This window comes from Rutidosis leptorrhynchoides, chromosome 3, assembly GCF_046630445.1.
Source record: "Rutidosis leptorrhynchoides isolate AG116_Rl617_1_P2 chromosome 3, CSIRO_AGI_Rlap_v1, whole genome shotgun sequence".
NCBI classification, from domain to species: domain Eukaryota; kingdom Viridiplantae; phylum Streptophyta; class Magnoliopsida; order Asterales; family Asteraceae; genus Rutidosis; species Rutidosis leptorrhynchoides.
In genome coordinates, this window is record NC_092335.1 from 52,454,603 (window position 1) to 52,479,072 (window position 24,470).

Sequence of the window (24,470 nt, forward strand, 5' to 3'; positions counted from 1 at the left end):
AATTGAATCAAAGTTTGAATATGAATATTACCTTGAATAAGAAATATAACCTACTGTATATAACAAAGGTTTCTTGATCTTAGATGATTACTTGGAATGGATTAGAAAGCTTGGAAGTAAATTAGTAAACTTGAAGGGATTTTTGAAGTGTTCTTGAAGTGTTCTTCCTATGATGATTATAGCTTGATTCTTGAAGTGATTTTTAATGAATATGATGATTAAATACTGGAAAAATACGTTCATAATAGTGCGTGTGTGTGTTGAGAGAGAATTAGAAAGAGAATTGGAAGTGAAATGGAGTGAATGATGAGTGGTAATTGGTGAGTGGTGAGTGGGGTTAAAAGGAGTTCTAGTTAGTTGACTAGCTCATGGTAGAAGTTAAAATTGATTAGTCATACATGACATAATCAAGAGTGGAATCCCATGCTAGTTCCTATTGGTATATACCTATAGTAAGTACATTTTGAAGCTGTGTATAATACGGGTAAGAATACGACTAGAATTCTTGATGAAAGAAAAGAATGGGAAAGTAACTGTAACCATTTTCGTTAAGTATGAGTGTTTTAATATATGTCTTGAAGTCTTCCAAAAGTATTTTAATACATCTAAATACACTACATATATATACATTTTAACTGAGTCGTTAAGTCATCGTTAGTCGTTACATGTAAGTGTTGTTTTGAAACCTTTAAGTTAACGATCTCAATTAATGTTGTTAACCCATTGTTTATTATATCTAATGAGATGTTAAATTATTATATTATCATGATATTATGATATATTAATATATCTTAATATGATATATATACATTTAAATGTCGTTACAACGATAATCGTTACATATATGTCTCGTTTCGAAATCCTTAAGTTAGTAGTCTTGTTTATATGTATATAACTCATTGTTAATATACTTATGGAGATACTTACTTATCATAATCTCATGTTAACCATATGTATATCCATATATATATCGTCATGTCGTTTTTACAAGTTTTAACGTTCGTGAATCGCCGGTCAACTTGGGTGGTCAATTGTCTATATGAAACATATTTCAATTAATCAAGTCTTAACAAGTTTGATTGCTTAACATGTTGGAAACATTTAATTATGTAAATATCAATCTCAATTAATATATATAAACATGGAAAAGTTCGGGTCACTACAATTTCTGTCTCAGAAACAGTACGCCACAGAGATTCTTGAGCGTGCTGATATGGCCACATGCCACCCATGTAGGACCCCGGTCGAACCAGGTGACAAACTCACTACTCACGGTCCTCCGGTGAAGGACCCGACTTTATATCGCAGTCTCGCAGGTGCATTACAGTATCTGACCTTCACTCGGCCTGACATCAGTTATGCTGTTCAACAGATTTGCCTCTTCATGCATGATCCCCGAGAGCAGCATCTTCACGCTCTCAAGCGGATTTTACGGTATATTCAGGGTACTACAGATCTTGGTTTACAGTTGTACGCATCATCACCTACCAATTTGGTTGCCTACTCAGACGCTGATTGGGCTGGCTGCCCCACTACCAGACGCTCTACATCTGGTTATTGTGTGTTCCTTGGGAACAACTTGCTATCGTGGTCGTCTAAACGACAACTTACACCTTCTCGATCTAGTGCTGAGGCCGAATATCGCGGCGTGGCCAACACCGTTGCAGAGACATGTTGGATTCGCAACCTTCTTCGTGAGTTGTACTGCCCTCTTACTTCAGCTACACTTGAAGCGACCCTTCCTAATCCATCCGGACGAAGTCCATATTGATTATAAACGATTCACAACAGTTGATTACATCGCGAGGTATTTGACCTCTATATGATACATTTTACAAACATTGCATTCGTTTTTGAAAAGGCAATCTTTCATTTCATCGAAAGTTGACAACATGCATACCATTTCGTAATATATCTTACTATAATAGACTTAATAATAATCTTGATGAACTCAACGACTCGAATGCAACGTTTTTTGAAATATGTCATGAATGATTCCAAGTAATATCTCTAAGATGAGCAAATGCACAACGGAAGATTTCTTTCGTACCTGAAAATAAACATGCTTTAAAGTATCAACCAAAAGGTTGGTGAGTTCATTAGTTTAACATAAATAATCATTTCACAATTTTAATAGACCACAAGATTTCATACTTCCATTTCTCATAATCATACGTCCCATGCATAGAGACAAAAATATCATTCATATGGATTGAACACCTGGTAACCGACATTCACAATATGTATATAAGAATATCCCCATCATTCCGGGATCCTCCTTTGGACATGATATAAATTTCGAAGTACTAAAGCATCCGGTACTTTGGATGGGGCTTGTTGGGCCCGATAGATCTATCTTTAGAGTTCGCGTCAATCAGGGTGTCTGTTCCCTAATTCTTAGATTACCAGACTTAATAAAAAGGGGCATATTCGATTTCGATCATTCAACCATATAATGTAGTTTCGATTACTTGTGTCTATTTCGTAAAACATTTATAAAAGCGCATGCATTCTCAGTCTCAAAAATATATATTGCAAAAGCATTTAAAAAGGGAGTGATGAAACTCACCATATTGTATTTTGTAGTAAAAATACATATGACGACATTGAACAAGTGTAGGGTTAACCTTGGATTCACGAACCTATATCATTTATATATCTATTAACACATATAATGGAAATCACATCATTTCATTTATTACTATATATTATTTATGTATTTGTAGTTATATTGAATTTATACTAAATTCCATTTAAAAACGTATACTTATATTATATCTTAAATTATGTGTTATATATTTATTTTGTATATATATATATATTTAAAAATGATTTTAATAATACTAATAAGTACATAATGATACTAATACTAATATTAATAATATAATAATAATAATAATAATAATAATAATAATAATAATAATAATAATAATAATAATAGTTTGTGTTATTTTAATAATAATAATAATCCTAATCATAATAATAGTAATAATACATATATTAGTAATAATGATAATGATAAAAATTATAATTTTAGTAACAATAACAACAATAATAATAATAATAATAATTTTGGTAATGAAATCTACCTTCAAAAGCCTTTCTAAAAAAAATGTCCCGAATCGGATTTGAACCCGAGACCTCTCGCTCACCCACAAACACCCTTAACCATTCTGCCATTCATGTCTTTCTTATTTAGTATGCAACCCAAATATATATATCTATTATCTATTTCAACTTGACTCATCTTCTTCATCTTCTACCTTAAATCAATTCAACCATAGAACTTCAAAAATCAAAATAACGAATTCGGATTTTCATTTATTACTTGAAAACAACATGAAACAAAAAAAATGTGTTCATGATATAAAAAAAATGAGAAAAAAACAAAAGAAAATCCTACTGAGTTCGTTTTGGACAATCTTTACAACATGAAACATGTTTCAAATCATTCCTAAAAATTATTGAAATCGTCAATTGAACTTAAAACATCAAAACAAGCTCTAATTTCTCCAAGAACAAAACAGTTGACTTTTGACAATTTAACTTTGACTCGCAAATTCGAATTCGTTATTAAGAATTGGAACTTGAGATTTTGCAGGAAGTTTAAGTAAATGATTCCTAACAACTCTGCATTTTTAGTTTTTGAAATTTGTTTCGAATTTACGTTAGTGTATATTACTGTGAAGAACTCAAGAACTCAAAAATTGATTTTTAGATTAAGAGTGTTATAGGTTATGATTACAACATGAATTGTGTTGCAAATCATTCCTATAATCTTTATGGATCATCAAATTAACTGGAGATATCAAAACAAACTCGAATTTGATTCAAGAACACTTAGTTGACTTTGAAAACCAAAACTTTGACTCTCAAATTAGAAATTGATAGAAAGAATTGAAGATTGAAAACTTACAGATAGTTTAGATAGACGATTCCTAACAAGACTGCATTATTACATTTTGGAAATTCATTTGAAATCAAAATATGGTTAAAAAGATGAAGAACAGAGGTGTCGAGCTTTATTTCATGAATTTTGTTGGTTTGGTTCTTTCTCAAAATGTAGGTGCCTATATAATGAAAGAGTTTTTGTTCTGTATTCAAGATTGAAATGGACTTGTAACAACATCCGACAATTACAAAATCACAAATAGTTTTGAGGGATATATGTAACTGATTTTGATTCTCTATAATTATTTTTAATAAATATTAATAGTAAATGTACTAATAATATTAATAATAATTATATAAATTATAATCCTAAAAATAACTAAATAATAGTAATAATATTATAAAATGATAATAAAAATAATAATAATTCATTTAAATCATAAATAAATTTTATATATGAATATATATAATTACATTTTTATTTACACACAATTGTTCGTGAATCGTCGGGAAAAGTCGCAGGTTAAATGAATCCATGTAAATAGTTCAAAAATTTTGAGACTCTACATTACAGACTTTGCTTATCGTGTCGAAATCATATCAAGATTAAGTTTAAATTTAGTCAGAAATTCCCGTGTCGTCACAGTACCTACCCGTTAAAGAAATTTCGTCCCGAAATTTGAGTGAGGTCGTCATGGCTAACGATAAATATGTTTTCCTGACGAATATGAGCTGATAAATAGAGTTTTATCATTATTGCATAATACAGATAAAATAATTCGATTATTCGAAGAGCACGAATGAAGCTATCACCAAAGCGTGAAATAGGAAAGTAAAGATTCATCTTAACTTTTGACAGAGTCAGGGTTGAATTTAGAAAATAAAGTTTGTCTTAACTTTTGACGTCGCCTTGATTAAATTCCAGAATTCAAGGGATATAAAGAAAGTCTTCGAAATATAAAAGATTTGATTATTTGGCAAATAAGGAAATTAAGATCTCTATAATTAAATGCGACGATTTGTCCTGATTACTACATCTGATATTTCCATTATAAATTTACCTTTTCCGTTCCATTAGTTTTCACCACTTCTATACTCAATTCCCAATTCCAAAAGATTGTGAAAATGCTTAATCCAATTCTAATCCTTGTCCTTATCCTGACTGTCGTAACATTCATTCTCCTTTTCCAACTTCCACAGGATGAATCTGTTTATTTCTACTATGCTCTAGGGATTATTGTATTTATAATCCTCCCGTGTATTTATATTGCTATACGCACTGATATCCACAGTTTGTAATTTCGGTGTTGTTGTTGGGCTTTATATTCTTCCTTATATTTCAATGTCCCTATTCCTGTCTCCTATAATCACTGTCATCCACAGTTAATACTTCCCCCCTTATATTTCAATTTCGGTGTTGTTGTCGTGTAACATGGCACATGATGACGTTATGATCTGTGAATCATCATGTTCCATTTAGAAACTCAGCATGACTTATTGTAATATAATCACGTTGATCAAGTGTCATTATATTATACTAACTCATGCTTCGATTCCGAACATTACTTCAATAATATTCATATTTTAAGCTCAAAAGTTTACAGAATATAGAAACTAACAGTTTCTATATGATGTAACACTGATAGCACGAAGAGATTAATGATTTCAGATTAGAATAGTTATGAAAATATCTTCAGAAATATAGAGGATATTTATAATGAAAGATACGATGATATCTTGGAATTTCTAATATCGAAGGGTGGTGAAGAAAATTTATCCGCGAGAGTTTGGAGTCAGAAGCAAGGTATTCGCTAAAGATTTCATCAGAAACAGAATCATCAGGATTCTTAATGTACAAGCTTAGTTCTTGTGATTTGTTCAAAGACTCCTTCGTAGTTTGCTCAATCAGTTTTCCAGTTCTAACTTTTCTGAGCTTTTTCAACATACTATTCTTTATCATCAAACTTCCGATGATTAAGGGCGTTTATGGTTGTCTATGGTTTCTGCTGTTTTATTCAGCTTTTTCAACATTCAGAGTATTGATTTGTGACTGAGTGCTTTTCAGAATTTCAGAATGAGAGATCATAATTCTAAGAGATAAATGTCATACATATAACTGTTGATGTAGATATGCTGTGAGTTTTCAAAGTACTGATTGCTGATTCCCGGTAATTGGTATGGCAGTTCTCGTTACAAGATGCGGATGAGTATATGATAGGGTTTCAATGAATAAATATAATGATTTGTCAGAGAGATTTAAGCCAAGAAGCAACAAGGTTGCTGGTACGTCTGCTGGTAATATGGTGGAATATAAAAGAATTCTCCGGTATCAAAAGGGTAATCGTATATATCAGGATTTATAGTAAGGTTACTTCGAATGAAAAGTCGAAGTTGACCTGCTGGAGCTGTGACAAAATTGGCTACTTTGAAAAGGGATCGCAAAGTTATTTTTGCTAATAAATGCCAAAGGATCTGACGTGGCTACGTGTTAAACTTTTACTCAATTGCCGAGAGTTTCTTAGGTGCATAACTATATGCATAAATCTTTTCTTCCGTAGATGAAGTGCGGTTGATTTATCCTATCGATTGAGGTGTTTTCAAGAATCATGAAAGGTTTGAACGCAGACTGTAATCGTCAAGATACAAATGAGGTTTAAGATGAGACCAAGTGGCAAACTTGAAGAAATGTTTAGTTTCATATGTTATAATCAATATTTTAATTCATTTTAATTGTCCAATGTTGATAGTCCACAGTTAGCAGTGTACAAATAATAATTCATATATAGTTTACTATATAATATTCGAATTAATTAATACGTGTCGTGACCCGTATACGTCTCAGACTCGATCACAACTCAAAGTATATGTGACAACCCGGAAATTTCCGACCAAATTTAAACTTGATCTTTATATGTTTCCAACACGATAAGCAAAGTCTGTAATATTGAGTCTCGAGAATTTTCGAACTATGTTCACATAACCAGTTGACCTTTGACTACTTCCGACGATTCACGAACAATTATGTAAATAATTATGTAAATATATATAATAGTATTAGCTATATATTTATGATTGTTATTAAGAATTATTACATTGTAATAGTATTAAATGTAATTAAAAAAAAATATAATGGTTATAATAATATTGTTATTACTTTCAACATTAATATCAAGACTAGTGTTATTTAAATATATAATCTATAGATACGAATTTGATATTTATATAAATTGATATGGTAATATTACTAATATTATGGTTATTAATATTAATATTAGTATTAATATAATTAGTACTATTATTATTATATCAGTGTTATTAATATTATTAATTGTATTTTTATTTGAAATATATAATCTCTTATATATTTCATAATGATAATATTATTATTATCTTATTATTATCATTTATTATCATTAATATTAGTATTAATATAAATGTAAATAATATTATTATAATTAATACATCGATAAATATTAATATTAATTATATTTAAATTATATATACATATAAACAAATATATATATATATATATATATATATATATATATAAATGGATATATATATATATATATATATATATATATATATATAAAAATTAGATATACATAAAAACATATATATATACATGTCAACACATAAACACAGATAACTTGATCCGTGATATATAATACATATATAATGAAGTGTACAACCAAACTCACACCACCTGTGTTACCTTTTCAATCCTTCACAAATTAATCTCTTATCTATCTTTCTTTATATATATACATATATATATATATAAAATATATATATATATATATATATATATATATATATATATATATATATATATATTTATGCAATAAATAACATCACTATGGGAAGTTGTTACACATCGTAATCTGAATTTGTCTCTTGTCTCCTATTTTACTTGTGATACATTGTCGACTTGTTCAATCATTTCCAATCTAAACTAGACTTTAACGAAACAGCCACCTGCTCCATTTTTTTTTCTATTCTTCTGTTACTATAATCAATAATCATGAAACATGCAAACATTAGAGAACTAATAATACGGTCGGTCCTATTGTTCCTTGCTGTTCCTTGTTGATGCACTTCTGAGAGCAGCTACCATGACTCTGTTTTGGGTTCACGATCAACATCACAGCTACCTTGTTATTCATCCTTGTAACTTTGCTACTATTTATGTTGTAACCCAAATCAAACACCCATAGTGTCGTGAGCTATTTTCTGGTCAAGTATCACCACATGAATATATTATTCTGCTTCAAATCGACTGCTACCTGCAACCTTGTTGCTCCTTATTCGAACACCATCAACCTTAAATACATTGTCATCTATATATCGACAACTAATCTGTTCAATACCACAACCTCATGAACAATTCTATGTGTTGTTATACTTCTTGCTCAAATGATACCAAAACTGAACCCAATCCAATTGACGGCTTGATATCTGCTGCTGCTGTATAATCTGCAACATAACCGAACAAAATTCCAACTAATGAGGTGCGTTTACTATTTTCTATTTGGAGTAAAACATCAAAACACTTTTAATCATCATCATTTATATCTACTATTATTAACAAGAACAAAGAAGAGCTAAATTATAACAATCATCTATAAATTATAACAAACTATTACTGCACGTATTGACTCTGATCAAGTGATGAAGAATTGAGACCTTTAGTATTGATACAATAAATCAAAACCCACCAGGAACACCATTCGTTATTGTTCATGTTTAATCCTTAAAAAAAAAATTTAAATAAGTAGATAATTAATTAATAAAAAAAATAAAAAAAATAAAAATAAGAATACAGAATATATATATAGACGAAGAATTTAGAGGATATAATGAACCAATTACCTAATTCACAAATTATTGAATCGATTAATTGATGAAGGACGATGATCGATGATTATGATGACGAAGACTGATGATGCTGATTGAACGAGAAAGATGAAGAATCGATAGCCTATTATTCATCGAAGATTTGCTACTTATTAATCTATAGATGATGAAGATAATTGAAAAATCGATTGATCGAAGATGATAAAGTTTTTTTTTTCTTCTTCTCTGCGTAGGAGTTTGCTGGATCTCGATCTGTTTTTTTTTTTAACTGTCGAATGAAGAGTTCCTTTTAATTAGGTATACATATTAATATTAATTATTAATTAAAATATCTTTATTATTATTATTATTATTATTATTATTATTATTATTATTATTATTATTGTTATTAATATTATTATTGTTGTATTGTTATGATTATTACTAGTAATTATAATTGTTATTAAATACACAAAGATTAATACTATAATTGTTATTATTATCACTAATATTATTATTATTATTATTATCATTACTAGTATTATCATTAATACTTCAACTATTATCATTATTATTAATTTTCATGAAAACTATTATTAACGTAAGGATTACTATTATTATTATTATTATTATTATTATTATTATTATTATTATTATTATTATTATTATTATTATTATTATTATTATTATTATTATTATTATTATTATTATTATTACGAATCAATGTTACAGAAACTCTTATTATTAGCTTAGAAATTAAACACGAAAAATATGATTATCATTATTATTAGTATATGTATTATAAATACAATTAGGATTATTATTATTGTTATTATTAATATTATTATCTTTATCACTAATAACATTAAGTAGTATTATTGTATTATCACAAGTAATATCATTATGTAATTACACCCAAAACATGTATCATAACTATCATTAAAAGTAAAATTAATATTTTTACAAATATAATTATTAATATCATTATTATTATTATTATTAATAGAATTACTAACATTATTATCTTATTAGTAATTTTAAGTATTATAATTATTATCATTTTTACCACTATTAATATTATTTTAACTACTAATATTATTAATATACAAATGATATATATATGTATATTAAAAATATATTATTACATATAACCTAATGAAGACTAATATTTTTATATAACAAAAGGAATATAAGAAACATACACATATTGTTAATATAAAAAGGACATAATTAATAAATTTATATATATTTGTTCGATTACAATTATGTATATTAATAAATATACAAATGATATAGGTTCGTGAATCCGAGGCCAACCCTATACTTGTTCAATGTCGTCATATGTATTTTTACTACAAAATACATTAGGTGAGTTTCATTGATCCCCTTTTACTCTTTACATTTTTGGGACTGAGAATACATGCAAATGCTTTAGTAACTGTTTTATAATATTTATATGCGTGAGTTTCATTTGCTCCCTTTTACTCTTTATATTTTTGGGCTGAGAATACATGCGCAATTTTTATAAATGTTTTTACGAAATAGACACAAGTAATCAAAACTACATTATATGGTTGAATGATCGAAATCGAATATGCCCCTTTTTATTAAGTCTGGTAATCTAAGAATTAGGGAACAGACACCCTAATTGACGCGAACTCTAAAGATAGATCTATCGGGCCCAACAAGCCCCATCCAAAGTACCGGATGCTTTAGTACTTCGAAATTTATATCATGTCCGAAGGAGGATCCCGGAATGATGGGGATATTCTTATATGCATATTGTGAATGTCGGTTACCAGGTGTTCAATCCATATGAATGATATTTTTGTCTCTATGCATGGGACATATGTTTATGAGAAATGGAAATATGAAATCTTGTGGTCTATTAAAATTTACGAAATGATTATTTATGTTAAACTAATGAACTCACCAACCTTTTGGTTGACACTTTAAAGCATATTTATTCTCAGGTATGAAAGAAATCTTTCGCTGTACATTAGCTCATATTAGAGACATTAGTTGGAGTCATTCATGGCATATTTCAAAAGACGTTGCATTCGAGTCATTGAGTTCATCAAGATTATTATTAAGTCAATTATAGTTAGATGTATTATGAAATGGTATACATGTCGTCAACTTTCGATGAAATGAAAGATTTTCTTTTCAAAAACGAATGCAATGTTTATAAATGTATCATATAGAGGTCAAGTACCTCGCGATGTAATCAACTGTTATGAATCATTTATAATCGAGATGGACTTCGTCCGGATGGATCAGGACGTGTCTTCACAGTTGGTATCAGAGCAGAGGTCTTAGCGAACCAGGTCTGCATTAATGTGTCTAACTGATAAGTCGTTAGGATGCATCAGTGAGTCTGGACTTCGACCGTGTCTGCATGTCAAAAGTTTTGCTTGTCATTTCTAGTCGAAAATCATCCGATTATCATCCTTAGGAAATCACTTTCTTATCATTCTTAGTCTTGACACGTTTTACTGCATTGACTGCATGAATAGTGTATAGACAAAATTCATATCTTAGCATATCTGCTACTTCATATCTTAGCATATCTGTTACTGTAACTTTGCCTGTTGTATTCCGTAGATTCCTCCGTAACTTATGGGATTTTAGTGTTATATATGCATATGTAAATTATGTATTACAGGGTACTAATCTACATCCTATAATCTAATTCTTATCGAAAATCTTTCATCTGATCGTACGAGATGAATCCCTCAACCAGTTCGAGTCCCTCAGATTCCGATAGCTATTCCGATGGTTATTCTGACAGCTATTCCGACATGAATATTCACCTAAGCTCTGAAAGTAGTGTTACCAGAATGAATCAATCAATCAGCCATCCCCAGTTCAACTGATGGGTTTGTAGTCGACTTAATCAATGGAGACGCGAAGAAGGCAATCCTTTTCACCAACCAAATTACCCTCTTGACGATGAACCTGAAGCACTTATCGGCGAACCTGTTCGAGACACCATTTTCTCTCTCATTTCCAGAGTATCTCATCACAATTATATTATATCCACAATTCTAAACCTTATTCATCCACTTGTTCCGACCGACAATCATCCCAGAGTAATACAAGAAGTCAGCGAACTTCATGCTAGAGATGTAGCCCTGGAAAATATGGTGCAAAACTTACCAGCTTCAGCAAGATCATCGGCACCAACAGTACCATCAGTAACAGCACCAGTACCATCAACAATCCATGCCTCAACATCTCATTCTGTACCTCGAGTATAATCATCGTTCTACATGACGTTCTACATCATTTATCTTCGTTCGACATGGCGATTATGTATTCTCTAATGTTTTAGAAATTATATATTCTTGTTCTAACGGTAAATCAAATGAGTCTATTATCATATTGACTCATTAAATCCATGATTACTTCTGAGGAGAATATATATGTACGCATATTTTCATAAAGATTGTAATTGAAAATTTTTTGTACAAACTGTTAATGATGAAAATATTTTAACGGGTAAGTAATACCCGATGAATATTTAGATTTCACATTAATAAGTTACACTGTACATTCTTAGAATCTGATTCAACAGTCATTTACTATCCTACTTACATTCACAGATATACGTATCCGTTCACCGCAGAATAACCATTTTCATTCAATTTCATATTTGGATTTTGATCTATCAGAATCCAACAAGTGGCATAATGAAGAAAACATTTAACAAAATAAAATTTGTTAGAAACAGACAAATTAACTATGAGAAATTTTGTTAAGAATTCACGCTAACTGTTCGTAGCTAACTGTTAATTCCGTATTACCTTTTATTTATCGCAATTTAATTATCGCAATTTATATTCTCGTAATTTTATTTATCGTCATTTAATTTCTGTTATTTACTTTACGCATTTAATTTATCGTCATTTAATTTCTGTTATTTAGTTTACGCACTTTAAATATCGGGACACGTATACAAGGTTTTGACATATCATATCGACGCATCTATATATATTATTTAGAATCACCATAGACACTCTATATGCAGTAATGATCGAGTTCTCTATACAGGGTTGAGGTTGATTCTACAATAATATATATAGTTTGAGTTATGATCGAGTCTGAGATGTATACGGGTCACGACACGTATTAATTAATTCGAATATTATATATTAAACTATATATGAATTATTGGACTGTCAACTGTGGACTATCGACTGTGGGCTAATAACATTGGACAATTAAAATGAATTAAAATATTGATTATAACATATGAAACTAAACAATTCTTCAAGTTGCCACTTGATTTTGTCTTAAACATCATTTGTATCTTCACGATTACATTCTGCGTTCAAACCTTTTATGATTCTTGAAAACACCTCAATCGAGAGGATGAACCAATCGCACTTCAATTACGGGAGAAAAGATTGATGCATATAGTTATGCACCTGAAAACACTCGGAACCTGAGTAAACGTTTAACACGTAGCAGTGCTAATTCCTTTAGCGTTATTATTACCAAAAATAACTTTGCATCTGCTGTTCGAGATAGCCAGTTTTGTCACAGCTCCAGCAAGACAACTTCGACTTTTCGTACGAAACAACCTTATTATAACGTTGATATATACGCGTGCTCTTTTATTGTTACCAGGGAACCTTTCATATTCCACCATATTACCATCAGCGTTTAATCATCTAAAAACACAATTTTCCTGAAACCACCTAGGATTAATAACCGAAGATTCAGATATCATAGCATTAAATGCAAATGAAACAGAAAAATAGTAGATGGTCCAAACGATCAAAAGTTTGATGATAAAGAAAGGAGTGTTAGGAACGCTCGATAGAAAATTGGGTATTGAAAAACAGATTGAGCTACTCATGAAGGAGACCAAGGACAAATACAAGGACCGAACCCTATATTCAAATAATTCAGGTAATTCTGGATCCGTTGAAATCTTTAGAGAATATCTTGCTCCGAAGTCATGTTAAAATCTTGCGGAAAATCTTTCTCCAACAACCATCGAACTTAGAAATTCCAAAATATCATCATCAATATCTTCGATATTTCTGAGGATATTTTCATAAATATTCTCGTCCGAAATTATATACCTCCTCGTGCTTCCTGTGTATCATTATATTGGAAACATTCAATAGAAAATTTAGTACCGAAAAGCAGATTATGCAAAACTAGGAAGAAAGCCGTGGACAAATCACAAAGAATAAGTTTGACTTCAAAGAATCCAAATGATTCAATGTCTACTAAAGTCTTTAGTGAATATCTTGCTCCTTACTCTAAACCCTGGCAGATAATAGTTTCTATTATCCTCTGATCTTAGATATTCCGAGATATTATCGTATCTTTCATTATAAATACCCTCCATATTTCTGAAGATATTTTCATAACTATTCTTATCTGAAATCATTAATCTTTTCATGATATCAGTGTTACATCATATAGAAACTGTTAGTTTCTATATTCTGTAAACTTTTGAGTTTAAACTATGAATGTTTTTGAAGTAGTGTTGGGAATTGAAGCATGAGTTAGTATAATATAATGACACTTGATCAACGTGATTATATTACAGTAAGTCATGCTGAGTTTCTAATGGAATGTGATGATTCACAGGTCAAAACGTCATCATGTGCCATGTTACATAATTTTTTTTTCATTCTGCTTAACTTCTGAACATATCAAGAAAATATATTCTTGATAGTTCTATTCTCAGTGATTTTGGTAATTTGACAAATCAAATTGTGCTATCACGTTCCTTCCTGCTTAGAACATTATAATCATTCGAAACTCTATATCTACGAATTCTGGACCATTATTCGCTTGACTTGGGGTCAGGAAGAGAAAACAAAAGCATAGAGCTCCGAAAAATAAAGGAGAATATAAAACTGATCACAAACACAGGAATTACAAACCGTGTATATCAATGTTTATCGCAACATAAAGACACGGGAGAATTAAAAGCATTATAACCCTAAGGGCAATGTAGAAGAAAATGGATTCCTCCGGTGGTAATTGGAAAAGGAGAATGATTGTTACGATAGTGAGGATAAGAACAAGAATCAGAACTGGATTAAGCATTTTCACAATCTTTTGGATGTATGGACTAAGAAAGACAATATAGGAATGGTGAGGATAATGGAACGGAATAGTTTAATTTATAATGGGAATATCAGATAAAGTAATAGAGGCAGATCATCGTATTTAATTATAGAGATCTTGATTTCCTTATTCGCCAAAGAATCAAATCTTTTAGATTTCGAAGATTCTCTTTAAATCCCTTGAATTTCGGAATTCACCCAAGACAACGTCAAAAATAAAGAAACACATACGTCAAAAGATAAGACGAATCTTTATTTTTTTTCATCTCAATCTTTTGTGACAGTTTCACTCGTACACATCATATAATCGAATCATTTTATCTATATTAATCAATAATGATAAAACTCTATTTATCAACTCATATTCGTCATGAAAACATTTTTATTGTTAGCCATGACCACCTCACTCAAATTTCGGGACGAAATTTCTTTAACGGGTAGGTACTGTGACGACTCGGAAATTTCCGACCAAATTTAAACTTGATCTTTATATGTTTCCAACACGATAAGCAAAGTCTGTAATATTGAGTCTCGATAATTTTCGAACTATGTTCACATAACCAGTTGACCTTTGACTACTTCCGACGATTCATGAACAATTGTGTAAATAATTATGTAAATATATGTAAATATATATAATAGTATTAGCTATATATTTATGATTGTTATTAAGAATTATTACATTGTAATAGTATTAAATGTAATTATAAAAAAATAAAAAATAAAAAATAAATATAATGGTTATAATAATATTGTTATTACTTTCAACATTAATATCAAGACTAGTGTTATTTAAATATATAATCTATAGATACGAATTTGATATTTATATAAATTGATATGGTAATATTACTAATATTATGGTTATTAATAATAATATTAGTATTAATATAATTAGTACTATTATTATTATATCAGTGTTATTAATATTATTAATTGTATTTTTATTTGAAATATATAATCTCTTATATATTTCATAATGATAATATTATTATTATCTTATTATTATCATTTATTATCATTAATATTAGTATTAATATAAATGTAAATAATATTATTATAATTAATACATCGATAAATATTAATATTAATTATATTTAAATTATATATACATATAAACAAATATATATATATATATAAATGGATATATATATATATATATATATATATATATATATATATATATATATATATATATATAAATTAGATATACATAAAAACATATATATATACATGTCAACACATAAACACAGATAACTTGATCCGTGATATATAATACATATATAATGAAGTGTACAACCAAACTCACACCACCTGTGTTACCTTTTCAATCCTTCACAAATTAATCTCTTATCTATCTTTCTTTATATATATACATATATATAATATATATATATATATATATATATATATATATATATATATATATATATATATATATATATATATATATATATTATGCAATAAATAACATCACTATGGGAAGTTGTTACACATCGTAATCTGAATTTGTCTCTTGTCTCCTATTTTACTAGTGATACATTGTCTACTTGTTCAATCATTTCCAATCTAAACTAGACTTTAACAAAACAGCCACCTGCTCCATTTTTTTTTTTCTATTCTTCTGTTACTATAATCAATAATCATGAAACCTGCAAACATTAGAGAACTAATAATACGGTCGGTCCTATTGTTCCTTGCTGTTCCGTGTTGCTGCACTTCTGAGAGCAGCTACCATGACTCTGTTTTGGGTTCACGATCAACATCACAGCTACCTTGTTATTCATCCTTGTAACTTTGCTACTATTTATGTTGTAACCCAAATCAAACACCCATAGTGTCGTGAGCTATTTTCTGGTCAAGTATCACCACATGAATATATTATTCTGCTTCAAATCGACTGCTACCTGCAACCTTGTTGCTCCTTATTCGAACACCATCAACCTTAAATACATTGTCATCTATATATCGACAACTAATCTGTTCAATACCACAACCTCATGAACAATTCTATGTGTTGTTATACTTCTTGCTCAAATGATACCAAAACTGAACCCAATCCAATTGACGGCTTGATATCTGCTGCTGCTGCTGTATAATCTGCAACATAACCGAACAAAATTCCAACTAATGAGGTGCGTTTACTATTTTCTATTTGGAGTAAAACATCAAAACACTTTTAATCATCATCATTTTTATCTACTATTATTAACAAGAACAAAGAAGAGCTAAATTATAACAATCATCTATAAATTATAACAAACTATTACTGCACGTATTGACTCTGATCAAGTGATGAAGAATCGAGACCTTTAGTATTGATACAATAAATCAAAACCCACCAGGAACACCATTCGTTATTGTTCATGTTTAATCCTTAAAAAAAAATTTAAATAAGTAGATAATTGATTAATAAAAAAAATAAAAATAAGAATACAGAATATATATATAGACGAAGAATTTAGAGGATATAATGAACCAATTACCTAATTCACAAATTATTGAATCGATTAATTGATGAAGGACGATGATCGATGATTATGATGACGAAGACTGATGATGTTGATTGAACGAGAAAGATGAAGAATCGATAGCCTATTATTCATCGAAGATTTGCTACTTATTAATCTATTGATGATGAAGATAATTGAAAAATCGATTGATCGAAGATGATAAAGTTTTTTTTTTCTTCTTCTCTGCGTAGGAGTTTGCTGGATCTCGATCTGTTTTTTTTTTAACTGTCGAATGAAGAGTTCCTTTTAATTAGGTATACATATTAATATTAATTATTAATTAAAATATCTTTATTATTATTATTATTATTATTATTATTATTATTATTATTATTATTATTATTATTATTATTATTATTATTGTTATTAATATTATTATTGTTGTATTGTTATGATTATTACTAGTAATTATAATTGTTATTAAATACACTAAGATTAATACTATAATTGTTATTATTATCACTAATATTATTATTATTATTATTATCATCATTACTAGTATTATCATTAATACTTCAACTATTATCATTATTATTAATTTTCATGAAAACTATTATTAACGTAAGGATTACTATTATTATTATTATTATTATTATTATTATTACTATTATTATTATTATTATTATTATGATTAAGATTACGAATCAATGTTACAGAAACTCTTATTATTAGCTTAGAAATTAAACACGAAAAATATGATTATCATTATTATTAGTATATGTATTATAAATACAATTAGGATTATTATTATTGTTATTATTAATATTATTATCTTTATCACTAATATCATTAAGTAGTATTATTGTATTATCACAAGTAATATCATTATGTAATTACACCCAAAACATGTATCATAACTATCATTAACAGTAAAATTAATATTTTTACAAATATAATTATTAATATCATTATTATTATTATTAATAGAATTACTAACATTATTATCTTATTAGTAATTTTAAGTATTATAATTATTATCATTTTTACCACTATTAATATTATTTTAACTACTAATATTATTAATATACAAATGATATATATATGTATATTAAAAATATATTATTACATATAACCTAATGAAGACTAATATTTTTATATAACAAAAGGAATATAAGAAACATACACATATTGTTAATATAAAAAGGACATAATTAATAAATTTATATATATTTGTTCGATTACAATTATGTATATTAATAAATATACAAATGATATAGGTTCGTGAATCCGAGGCCAACCCTATACTTGTTCAATGTCGTCATATGTATTTTTACTACAAAATACATTAGGTGAGTTTCATTGATCCCTTTTTACTCTTTACATTTTTGGGACTGAGAATACATGCAAATGCTTTAGTAACTGTTTTTACAATATTTATATGCGTGAGTTTCATTTGCTCCCTTTTACTCTTTATATTTTTGGGCTGAGAATACATGCGCAATTTTTATAAATGTTTTTACGAAATAGACACAAGTAATCAAAACTACATTATATGGTTGAATGATCGAAATCGAATATGCCCCTTTTTATTAAGTCTGGTAATCTAAGAATTAGGGAACAGACACCCTAATTGACGCGAACTCTAAAGATAGATCTATCGGGCCCAACAAGCCCCATCCAAAGTACCGGATGCTTTAGTACTTCGAAATTTATATCATGTCCGAAGGAGGATCCCGGAATGATGGGGATATTCTTATATGCATATTGTGAATGTCGGTTACCAGGTGTTCAATCCATATGAATGATATTTTTGTCTCTATGCATGGGACGTATGTTTATGAGAAATGGAAATATGAAATCTTGTGGTCTATTAAAATTTACGAAATGATTATTTATGTTAAACTAATGAACTCACCAACCTTTTGGTTGACACTTTAAAGCATGTTTATTCTCAGGTATGAAAGAAATCTTTCGCTGTACATTAGCTCATATTAGAGACATTAGTTGGAGTCATTCATGGCATATTTCAAAAGACGTTGCATTCGAGTCGTTGAGTTCATCAAGATTATTATTAAGTCAATTATAGTTAGATGTATTATGAAATGGTATACATGTCGTCAACTTTCGATGAAATGAAAGATTGTATTTTCAAAAACGAATGCAATGTTTATAAATGTATCATATAGAGGTCAAGTACCTCGCGATGTAATCAACTGTTATGAATCGTTTATAATCGAGATGGACTTCGTCCGGATGGACTAGGACGGGTCTTCGCAGTATATATATTATTATAGAATCAACCTCAACCCTGTATAGCTAACTCCCGCATTACTGCATATAGAGTGTCTATGGTTATTCCAAATAATATATATAGATGGTCCGATATGATATGTCAAAACCTTGTATACGTGTCCCGATATTTAAAGTGCGTAAAAATAAATAACAGAAATTAAATGACGATAAATAAAATTGCGAGAATGTAAATTGCGATAATTAAATTGCGATAAATAAAGTGTAATCAGTTAGCTGGGAACAATTAGTTAGGAACGGTTAGCGTGGATTCTTAACAAAATTTCTCATAGTTAATTTGTTTGTTTCTAATAAATTTTATTTTGTCAAATGTTTCCTTCATTATGCCACTTGATTTTTGATAAATCAAAATCCAAATATGAAATTGGATGAATATGGTTATTCTGTGGTGAACGGATTTGTATATCGGTGGACGTAAGTAGGATAGTAAACGACTGTTGAATTAGATTCGAAGAATGTACAGTGTAACTTATTAATGTGAAATCTAAATATTCCTCGGGTATTACCTACCCGTTAAAATATTTTCACCATTAACAGTTTGTACACAAGAATTTTTAATTACAATCTTTATGAAAATATATATACATATATATTTTCTTCAGATGTAATCATGGATTTAATGAGTCAATATGATATTAAACTCATTTGATTTACCCTTGGAACAAGAATATATAATCTCTAAAACATTAGAGATTACATAATCGCCATGTCGAACGAAGATAAATGATGTAGAACGATACGTAGAATGATAATTGTACTCAAGGTATAGAATGAGACGTCGAGGCAGGGGTTGTTGATGGCACTGGTGTTGTTATTGATGGTACTGTTGGTGCCGGTGATGTTGTTGAAGCTTGGTAATTTTTGCACCATATTCTCCAGATTGATTACTCGAGCACGAAGTTCGTTGACTTCTTCTATTATTCCGGGATGATTGTCGATCGGTATGAGCGGATGAATAAGGTTTAGAATTTTAGATAGAATACAATCGTGGTGAGATATTCGGGAAATGGGGGTGAAAATGGTGTTTCAGACTGGTTCGCTGGTAAGTGCTTCAGGTTCATTTCCAAGAGGTAAATTCGGTTGGTGGGTGGAAAGGATCGCCTTCCTCTCGTCTCCATCGGTTAAGTCGACTACAAACCCATCAGATGAATTGGAGATGATTGATTGGTTGATTCATTCTGGTGACGTTGCCTCCGGAGCTTAGGTGAACATCCATGTCGGAATAGCTGTCGGAATAACTATCGGATTAGCTATCGAAGTCTGAGGGACTCGAACTGGTTGAGGGATTCATCTCGTACGATCAGATGAAGTATTTTCGATAAGAAACAGATTATAGGATGTAGATTAGTACCCTGCAATACATAATTCACATATGCATATACAATACTAAAATCCCATATGTTACGGAGGAATCTACGGAAGTTGTCAGACAAAGTCTATAGTACAAGATATGCTAAGATATGAATTAGCAGATACGCTAAGATACGAATTTTGTCTATGCACTATTCATGCAATAATTGCAGTAAGATGTGTCTAGACTAAGAATGATAAGCAGGTAATTTCCTAAGGGTGATAAATAGATGATTTCCGACAAAAAATGATAAGCAAAACTTTTGACATGCAGACACGGTCGAAGTCCAGACTCACTAATGCATACTAATGACTATCACTTAGACACACTAATGCAAGACCTGGTTTGCTAAGACCACTGCTCTTATACCAACTGAAGCGACCCTTCCTAATCCATCCGGACGAAGTCCATATCGATTATAAACGATTCACAACAGTTGATTACATCGCGAGGTATTTGACCTCTATATGATACATTTTACAAACATTGCATTCGTTTTTGAAAAGGCAATCTTTCATTTCATCGAAAGTTGACAACATGCATACCATTTCGTAATATATCTTACTATAATAGACTTAATAATAATCTTGATGAACTCAACGACTCGAATGCAACGTTTTTTGAAATATGTCATGAATGATTCCAAGTAATATCTCTAAGATGAGCAAATGCACAGCGGAAGATTTCTTTCGTACCTGAGAATAAACATGCTTTAAAGTGTCAACCAAAAGATTGGTGAGTTCATTAGTTTAACATAAATAATCATTTCATAATTTTAATAGACCACAAGATTTCATACTTCCATTTCTCATAATCATACGTCCCATGCATAGAGACAAAAATATCATTCATATGGATTGAACACCTGGTAACCGACATTCACAATATGTATATAAGAATATCCCCATCATTCCGGGATCCTCCTTCGGACATGATATAAATTTTGAAGTACTAAAGCATCCGGTACTTTGGATGGGGCTTGTTGGGCCCGATAGATCTATCTTTAGAGTTCGCTTCAATCAGGGTGTCTGTTCCCTAATTCTTAGATTACCAGACTTAATAAAAAGGGGCATATTCGATTTCGATCATTCAACCATATAATGTAGTTTCGATTACTTGTGTCTATTTCGTAAAACATTTATAAAAGCGCATGCATTCTTAGTCCCAAAAATATATATTGCAAAAGCATTTAAAAAGGGAGTGATGAAACTCACCATACTGTATTTTGTAGTAAAAATACATATGACGACATTGAACAAGTGTAGGGTTGACCTTGGATTCACGAACCTATATCATTTATATATCTATTAACACATATAATGGAAATCACATCATTTCATTTATTACTATATATTATTTATGTATTTGTAGTTATATAGAATTTATACTAAATTCCATTTAAAAACGTATACTTATATTATATCTTAAATTATGTGTTATATATATATTTATTTTGTATATATATATATATATATTTAAAAATGATTTTAATAATACTAATAAGTACATAATGATACTAATACTAATATTAATAATAATAATAATAATAATAATAATAATAATAATAATAATAATAATAATAATAATAATAATAATAATAATAGTTTGTGTTATTTTGATAATAATAATAATCCTAATCATAATAATAGTAATAATACATATATTAGTAATAATGATAATGATAAAAATTATAATTTTAGTAACAATAACAATAATAATAATAATAATAATAATAATAATAATAATAATTTTGGTAATGAAATCTACCTTAAAAAGCATTTCTAAAAAAAATGTCCCGAATCGGATTTGAACCCGAGACCTCTCGCTCATCCACAAACACCCTTAACCATTCTGCCATTCATGTCTTTCTTATTTAGTATGCAACCCAAATATATATATCTATTATCTATTTCAACTTGACTCATCTTCTTCATCTTCTACCTTAAATCCATTCAACCATAGAACTTCAAAAATCAAAATAACGAATTCGGATTTTTATTTATTACTTGAAAACAACATGAAACAAAAAAAATGTGTTCATGATATAAAAAAAAATGAGAAAAAAAACAAAAGAAAATTTAGCTTGCTTGTAGCCAAGAAAAAAAAATTTTGTTTTCAATTTTGAGTTCGTTTTGGACAATCTTTACAACATGAAACATGTTTCAAATCATTCCTAAAAATTATTGAAATCGTCAATTGAACTTAAAACATCAAAACAAGCTCTAATTTCTCCAAGAACAAAACAGTTAACTTTTGACAATTTAACTTTGACTCGCAAATTCGAATTCGTTATTAAGAATTGGAACTTGAGATTTTGCAGGAAGTTTAAGTAAATGATTCCTAACAACTCTGCATTTTTAGTTTTTGAAATTTGTTTTGAATTTACGTTAGTGTATATTACTGTGAAGAACTCAAGAACTCAAAAATTGATTTTTAGATTAAGAGTGTTATAGGTTATGATTACAACATGAATTGTGTTGCAAATCATTCCTATAATCTTTATGGATCATCAAATTAACTGGAGATATCAAAACAAACGCGAATTTGATTCAAGAACACTTAGTTGACTTTGAAAACCGAAACTTTGACTCTCAAATTAGAAATTGATAGAAAGAATTGAAGATTGAAAACTTACAGATAGTTTAGATAGACGATTCCTAACAAGACTACATTATTACATTTTGGAAATTAATTTGAAATCAAAATATGGTTAAAAAGATGAAGAACAGAGGTGTCGAGCTTTATTTCATGAATTTTGTTGGTTTGGTTCTTTCTCAAAATGCATGTGCCTATATAATGAAAGAGTTTTTGTTCTGTATTCAAGATTGAAATGGACTTGTAACAACATCCGACAATTACAAAATCACAAATAGTTTTGAGGGATATATGTAACTGATTTTGATTCTCTATAATTATTTTTAATAAATATTAATAGTAAATGTACTAATAATAATTATATTAATTATAATCCTAAAAATAACTAAATAATAGTAATAATATTATAAAATGATAATAAAAAAATAATAATTCATTTAAATCATAAATAAATTTTATATATGAATATATATAATTACATTTTTATTTACACACAATTGTTCGTGAATCGTCGGGAAATAGTCGCAGGTTAAATGAATCCATGTAAATAGTTCAAAAATTTTGAGACTCTACATTACAGACTTTGCTTATTGTGTCGAAATCATATCAAGATTAAGTTTAAATTTAGTCGGAAATTTCCGGGTCGTCACAACACTCGTCTACTGCGTCAACGTCAGCTCCGTATATCTCTCGTCCAATCCGGTTCAACATCAACGAACCAAACATATCGAGATTGACATTCACTTAGTTAGAGATTTGGTTGCTCAGGGACAGGTCTGTGTTCTTCATGTGCCTTCAAGATATCAGTTTGCAGACATCTTCACTAAAGGTCTCCCGTATGCCTTGTTTGATGATTTTCGATCCAGTTTGAGCGTCCGCAGCACTCCCGCTCCAACTGCGGGGGATGTTAAACTAGATATTTATATGGACCCTTGTTAG

The 24,470-nt window shown here is 29.1% G+C and overlaps 1 protein-coding gene across 1 annotated transcript; it reads left to right on the forward strand.

Annotated features, from left to right (window-relative positions):
- Window positions 1-1,213: 1,213 nt before the first annotated feature.
- On the forward strand, window positions 1,214-24,470 carry LOC139899980 (secreted RxLR effector protein 161-like). Its single transcript, XM_071882801.1, has 2 exons — window positions 1,214-1,694; window positions 24,280-24,470. The coding sequence occupies exons 1-2, from the start codon at window positions 1,214-1,216 to the stop codon at window positions 24,468-24,470; spliced, it is 672 nt and encodes a 223-aa protein (XP_071738902.1).